The sequence below is a fragment of the Oryza glaberrima genome, chromosome 6, assembly GCF_000147395.1.
Source record: "Oryza glaberrima chromosome 6, OglaRS2, whole genome shotgun sequence".
NCBI lineage: Eukaryota > Viridiplantae > Streptophyta > Magnoliopsida > Poales > Poaceae > Oryza > Oryza glaberrima.
Genome location: NC_068331.1, coordinates 6,014,721 through 6,022,013, shown reverse-complemented (window position 1 = coordinate 6,022,013; position 7,293 = coordinate 6,014,721). Strand labels below are relative to the sequence as shown.

The 7,293-nt window shown below is 45.9% G+C and overlaps 1 protein-coding gene across 1 annotated transcript; it reads left to right on the top strand.

Annotated features, from left to right (window-relative positions):
* The first annotated feature begins 777 nt into the window (after positions 1-777).
* LOC127775992 (E3 ubiquitin-protein ligase ATL31-like) lies at positions 778-2,813 on the top strand. Its single transcript, XM_052302307.1, has one exon. It carries the CDS (start codon positions 1,127-1,129, stop codon positions 2,468-2,470), a length of 1,344 nt encoding a protein of 447 aa, XP_052158267.1. The 5' UTR covers positions 778-1,126; the 3' UTR covers positions 2,471-2,813.
* The last annotated feature ends 4,480 nt before the right edge of the window (positions 2,814-7,293 follow it).

Genomic DNA, 7,293 nt, shown 5'->3' with positions numbered 1-7,293 from the left:
CTATATTGGCCTTACCAATATTTAGCAATTTTAATAGTGTTTATTGTCTATTTGTTTTGGAGTCAAATTTTAGCATGCCTAAGAAAATATGCCGTTTCAACAATTAATTTAGGCTATTTTGGCTTCAATCCAAACACAATTTTATCTTTACCAAAATTAGCCATACCAAAAGTTACCAAAATTTGACATTGATAAAAATTGGTAAGGCTAATTTAGACCACCAACCAAACCAGCCCCAAGTCAACACTCGAGACTAGCGTGCACATCGGTTCGGTTCAGGAATCAGGACAGGAGGGTTCACTTTGGTTGTATCGCACGTTCTGGAAGCGGATGTACTTAGTATTACTGTGAGTACGCTCTAGTGCTCTACACACTGGTAGAGCCACTTGTGGAGATCAATTACAAAGAGCCAATGTGCCATGTTCTTGACTTGAGGACGTCACCACAAACCGTTATCAACTTGTCGACTTGTGAGTTGTGGCGACCTTCACAAAATGCAGTACAAACCGGCCGAAGTCCACCCACCTGCACAGCAGAAATAAATATACTACTAGCACTTATATTTAAGCATCCTTTAAAGCACAGAATTTTGCAGGAATCAGGCGCATTCCCAACAAGTCTTTAACCCCATAGGTACGGAGTGAGTACTCCGTAGCTTGATATACACCTTTCGTTTAAAAAAACAATATTTACTATAAAACTGAACAGGTATATTTCCAGCTTCAGTTTGTATCAGGTTATTTCCGGACCTCATAATTTGCAGGACAGTCGGGACAGACAGACAATCGACGCGTGCACACTGTCCGTCAAGCCTACAGCTGCGTGCGTTCTCCCCAGCCACGCACGACACGAGGTTCGCAAGTCCAACCCACGCGCCGACGCGAGACCTACTCGAAACACCTGGACGGCCCGGATCCCCCGCCCGCGCCCGGTCACGGACGCCAAGACGCCATCTCGTCTCGTCCATTCCAACCCCTCCAAACCCAAACCCCCCAATTCTGACCGCGCGAACCGCGACTCGCGCCACCACCAGACCAGACGACACGACACGCTGCGCCCCAAGTCATATACCGCCCGCCGCGACCTCGTCCAACAAACGCAACGCAAACACTCGCTCGATCGCCACATGCCGACGCCTCGTCCTCGCCACCGCCACCATGCGCTCCCGCTCGCGCTCGCGCTCGCCGCGCCGCTGCTGCTGCTAGCCGCGGCGGACGGGCAGCCGAACGAGTCGAGGGACAAGAACAACGGCGGCGGGGGAGGTGGGTTCATGGAGCCCAGCGGCGGAGGCGGCGGCATGGGCTCTCAGTCGCCGAGCTTCAGCGCGCCCATGGTGGTGCTCCTCGTGGCGCTCATCGCGGCCTTCTTCTTCATCGGGTTCTTCTCCATCTATATCCGGCGGTGCGGCGGCGAGGCCTCCACGGGGCCGACCATCCCGGCCGCGGCGCTGGCGGCGCTGTCGCGGCAGGAGCAGCGGAGCCGGCGGCAGCGCGGGCTCGACCCCGCCGTGGTCGAGTCGTTCCCCACCATGAAGTACGCCGAGGCGAGGGAGCTCCGCGACGGCGGCAAGGACGCCGTGCTCGAGTGCGCCGTCTGCCTCAGCGAGTTCGACGACGACGAGGAGCTCCGGTTGCTGCCCAAGTGCAGCCACGCCTTCCACCCGGACTGCATCGGGGAGTGGCTCGCCGGCCACGTCACCTGCCCTGTCTGTCGGTGCAACCTTGCGCCCGACGCGGCGGCGGCGGAAGCGAACGTCGTCTCCGGCGAGGTGGATGGGGAGCAGCAGCAGCAGCAGCAGCAGCAGGAGGAGGTGGTGGTGGCCATCGACGTGGACCGCGAGGGCGAGGAGGAGGACGAGGAGAGGCGGAGGGAGGCGATGGAGCTCGAGAGGATCGGCAGCCAGCGCCGCGCGGTGCGGTCGAGGTCGGGGCGGCCGCTGCCGCTGCCGCGGTCGCACTCGACGGGCCACTCCCTCGCCACGACGCGGCTCGGCGACGCCGGCGACCTCGAGCGGTTCACGCTGCGCCTGCCGGAGCACGTGCGCAGGGAGATGGTCGCCGCCGCCGGCGAGGAGAGCCTGCGCCGCACCGCCGTCCGGGAAGGCCGCGTCGGCGGCGGCGCCCGGAGCGCGCGGATCGGGCGGTCCGACCGGTGGCCGTCGTTCATCGCGAGGACCTTCTCCTCGAGGGTCCCGTTCTGGTCTGCGTCGAGGAGGGTACTCGACGCCGCGGAGGCCGGAGCTGACGCCGCCGCCACCACCACCACCACGACGCCAACGTCAACGGCGAGGACCAAGCGTGACAAGACGGCCGCCGCCGCAGATGGCTCCGTGAGCTCAGCCAAGGGCAGCGTCCGCTTCGACTGTCTCGGCGGCGGCGGCGGCGGCGGCGGCCCGAGCAACAGAGTCGTCGCCTTCGCCAACGACGACGAGGAGGATGACGACGAGAAGCCAATCGCCCGGCAAGTTTGAGCTCGGGCCATGCGCGGTGGCGGCGCCAGTGCATGCATCATCTGATCAGAAAACCAATCCGCGGCGGCTTCTCGCAGCGATCCGCCATGGCTGGACCTTCGATGAATCAGCTCGTGCACGGACACAGATCACTAGAAAAGATCATCAATTTGAGTTGAAAATACCACTCCTAAATTAGTACTAGATTGTTAATTATACATTTTTCTCTCCATTGCTTCTTTGGATAGAGAAGTGGCGTGGAAACGTTCAAAGATCCAATTTTTCTTCCCCTCCGTTGAAAAACTGGAGCGGGGTTGTACTTGTACCGGCACTGTATTCAAATATTCATGTGATTATTCGTATCCTTCAAACGAGCTTAGGTTGCTGGACTTATCAAACACTCAGCTCAAGCATGCCAGAATTTGTTTTTTTTTTGTTTTTATAAAAAAAACACTGATACTAGCAGTGTTCCCTCCAAATGGAAATTCTTTAGCACGTTTTCCCTCCACATGGGGATTCGTTCTTCTGATCTTGAGTTAGTTGGGGGAGTATGATTGATGGCCTAGTTGAAGAAGAAATTACGCATGCAGTGACATGGTCATGGTCTGCAACTCCGCATCAGCTCAGACGATGCAATTGGAACGTGTCGTCAGTCAAATGATGCACTTCCCAACTGAATTCTCAACGCCGTACCTGTACAGTATCAACTTATTACATGTCATCCTCATTTATAATTATTCGTTATGAATTATGATATCAGGAGCTGCCTAGCAGTACTTCGTTTCCCAAACGGCATAGCATAAGGTCGGAAAAATAAACTATGATGAAAAAACTCTACAATCAACTACAAATTTTAGATTAAAAATTTAAATTTTGACTTACAAGCATAAGCGAAAAGATGGGGATGTTCTCTTCTCTTGGCTAGGAATTCAGGCCCAGTTTGAGATTGATGAGATTAAGATTAAGTAAACATAAAATGAGAGAGCCATTAGTGAATCATTAATTTACTAATCATTAATTGAGTTTTAATAACTATTGCAAAGTTAAAAAAATTGATTTGTCGTGACCTTATGTCACGGACAAGTTCGGGGATAAACGGAAAAATTCATTTTTCCCGCCTATCCTAAGAAATAAGCTCAAACACAAAATGCACAACTGATTAATATTCCTCTATTAAATTATGTCCCCCCTTGCTACAAGATTTCGGCCAGCTTATATAGCCTATAGCCGTACATGTGAGATTACAACTTTGCCCCTATGGGCCCTTGTGAGTTTATACCCTTGCCATGTCAGCAACCCTAAGGGCATTTTACTATATTTTTGAGGTCATTATGGTCTTTTGACGTCAGCTAGCACGAGTGGTTGCGAGTGGTCCCCGTGGAATCTTCTTTTGGCATCTTTCTTGTCCGAGTAGTGTTTTTCCTCGAGTTATTACATTGAGCGTATTTCCCATCTTGAGTCGTCTTTTCTATTTCGAGGGTTCGAACACTTCTTCCCACCTACCTGGCTCTCGGAATTTTTTTTGTCACTAGTTAGAAATCTATCTAAACAGGACAAGTTGTTTCAGTAGCACAAAACCTTTCGAATAGAACTTTCCGACTCGAATAGTACTTTACCGTTCGAGTAGTATTTTACCACTCGAATAGTATTTTACCGTTTGAACACTTAGGGTGTGTTCGCTAGTACAGGTTCCCAACCGGGAACAGCACGCGCAAAAAACAGAACAATCCATTAGCGCATGATTAATTAAGTATTAGCTATTTTTTTTAAAAAATAGATTAATTTGATTTTTTAAGCAACTTTCGTATAGAAACTTTTTGTAAAAAACGCATCATTTAGCAGTTTGAAAAAGGTGCGCGTGGAAACGAGGAAGAGGGGTTGGGAAAAGGAGGTGCCGAACACATCCTTAGAGTTTTCAAGACCTCCTTTTCTTTAGTATTTTGACCAAATAGGGAGGATGGTGTTGACCCCGTGCTACAATATGATTTATTTGATATTTTAAATCAACTTCTATATAAAAGTCTTTCGTATAAAAGACACCATTTAGCAGTTTAAAAAGCATGTTAACGAAAATCAAGATAGAATCTATATCTGAATTAGAAAAAAAAAGAGGATGGATGGTGAACACTGCTTTTCTTTTTCTTTACACGCCTTTCAAAGTGGACACAAAATGAAGTATACTTAGATAAGAAACTATTCCCTCTGTTCCCAATATTTATCACTATGCACTATTTAAATTTCAACTTTGATCGCTCAGTCTTTTTTACAAAAATTTAAGAAACACTCAAACACCGTTTAAAAAGTATTACCATATTTGTGTCCTAAACATAAGAATTAATCTTTCGTTTATCGCAATCTAACCATTTAAAAATTATTAGCGGAAGTATTGATAAACAGAGGGAATATAAGCTGATTTAACCCTAAAAAATGCGATTATATATGTCGTGTCTGCTTTTACCCTTCCCCCTTTTGTTTCCTCTGTATCATATAGACCAATTTTATCATGTGACTTTGAAGAGAATTTCTCTGCTGATCGTGCAAACGCTAATCACAGTTCTACAACAACAAGGAAAACCAGTTGTGCACAATTGTCATCGTACCACAACATTTCATGATGTACTCCATGGCCAAACGCCCAAACGGTACATGACAGTATAGGAGTACTGAACATGTTGGTTTCACTATAATACCTGAGGAGATGTTGACCTCGATCTTCTAGAGGCGAGAAAACGACTCTTTTGATTCTTGAGGTGAGTGTTAGCTCCTCCAAGCCTACAATTAAACAACGGGGGACCCTAGACTCTGAAAATTCATGTCCTTCTAGATACTGATGGGGGTGAAGTGTGAACTGAGTGATAAGAAATAATTAAGACTCGGCACATGGTCAGTTGGGGCAGCTGGTTATGTGCAAACTCTTGTCATTTTCTTCCCCATTTCAGTAACGCTAGGTCATTTTTCAGTTTTCACGAAGCTTTTCTTCTGAAGAACTTGGTCTTTCTTTCTTTCTTTCTTTTTTTATTCTGAACGTATGTTTTCACAAAGCATTCGCACTTATGTCGATACTCCCTCCATCCCACAATATAAGGGATTTTTTGAGATTTTGATTGCAACTTTTGACCACTCATCTTATTCAAATTTTTTCTATAAATATAAAAAACGAAAAGTTGTGCTTAAAATACTGTAGATAATAAAGTAAGTCACAAATAAAATAAATAATAATTTCAAATAAATTTGAATAAGATGAGTGGTCAAACGTTGCAAGTAAAAATTCAAAATCCATTATATTATGAGACGGAGGGAGTATTTTTCTATAGGAAAGGTCCAACTTATACAACCTTACACACTTGTGGTTGTAGGAAAATCAATGCTAAACTACATAGCTGAATATTTTACAGCCTTAGACCCATAAAATTCTACTTTAAAGACTTTACTTTGGGGGTTGCTATGTCAACAGGAAAATTGTGATGTTGCCAATGCCAAAAATTTAAGAGTAAAAAGTGAACAACAATAAGAAAGGGACCAGGCACTTTTATGAAAACTAGTAATATATCCGTACTTTGTAACGGATTAGACCAATATAATTAGAGAATTGCCTGGCTGGGTGGATTGAGAATAAATTATTGGATCAGTGGTTATGTACATGCGAAGGAGCGGACCTCTTACGATAAAAGGAACATGGAAAAAAGATGACTGCACTTTTAAAGTAATAGAAAAAAAAAGAGAATAATAGGCAAATACATTTCTGGGTTTGTCTATAGAGCATTTGGCTTGGTAGTATTGCTCAAGGTTCTGACCGATTGAACCACGGTTATAAACCTTAGAAAAATAATTTAAAAAACCCTTAGAAAGATGAAAGAAGTTTGGAGAAGTGGAGAACTAACGCAAAGAAAACGTGCGCTATAGTATCCGGCTCGTTTTCTTCGCTGCGTTCCCTAGTTGCTCGTGCCTGCTCGCGCCAGAGGTAGCGAGGCAAAGTTTCTTGCTACCTCATCCTCTTCTTGCCGTTCAGAAGGAGCCTCCCATGCGACGAGCACGTACATCTTCAGCCAGACATACAAATAAGGGCCCCGTTTAGTTCGTGAAAAGAAAATTTTTAGGTGTCACATTGGATGTTTGACCGGATGTCGGAAAGGTTTTTCGGACACGAATGAAAAAAATAATTTCATAATTTGCATGAAAACCGCGAGACGAATCTTTTGAGCCTAATTAATCCATCATTAGTACATATTGGTTGCTATAGCACTTATGGCTAATCATGGACTAATTAGGCTCAAAAGATTCGTCTCGTGATTTCTTCTCTGACTGTGCAATTAATTTTTTCATTTATCTATATTTAATGTTTCATGCATGTGTTCAAAGATTCAATATAATGTTTTTGAGAAAAAAATTTGAGGAAGTAAATGGGGCCTAAGTCGACCCACGAACCCACTTATACACACCTACCTTCGCGGCTTTGCATGAGCCCCTTCCGTTGTTTCGTGGGCTATAGCTCCACCTGTTTCTCTTTTGGGCTTGGCTCTAGCGCCCTCTGCTCTTCCTCCTCCACCACACAACTACGACCACCACCTAGTAAGGCCTGCCAGCGACGTTGCGCCCTGGTGTGAGTGGCGCCACCTAGATCCACCTCCTATTCTCCAATGCAAGGGCCACTCGAGCCCACTGGAATTGATCTTACATTTCTTCTCTCACTGATTTAGGGCTCATTTGAAACACATGAAATATGAAAAATGCATGAAAAAAACACAAGAATATTGTAGGATTACATTTGCAAAATAAAGGATCGTAAAATATAGGAATTTGATGGAATGAAGCATTCGAAATACATGAATATATATAAATCACAT

Coding starts and splice junctions, on each gene's coding strand:
- LOC127775992 (XM_052302307.1), top strand. CDS start 1,127: ATGCCGACGCCTCGTCCTCGCCACCGCCACCATGCGCTCCCGCTCGCG.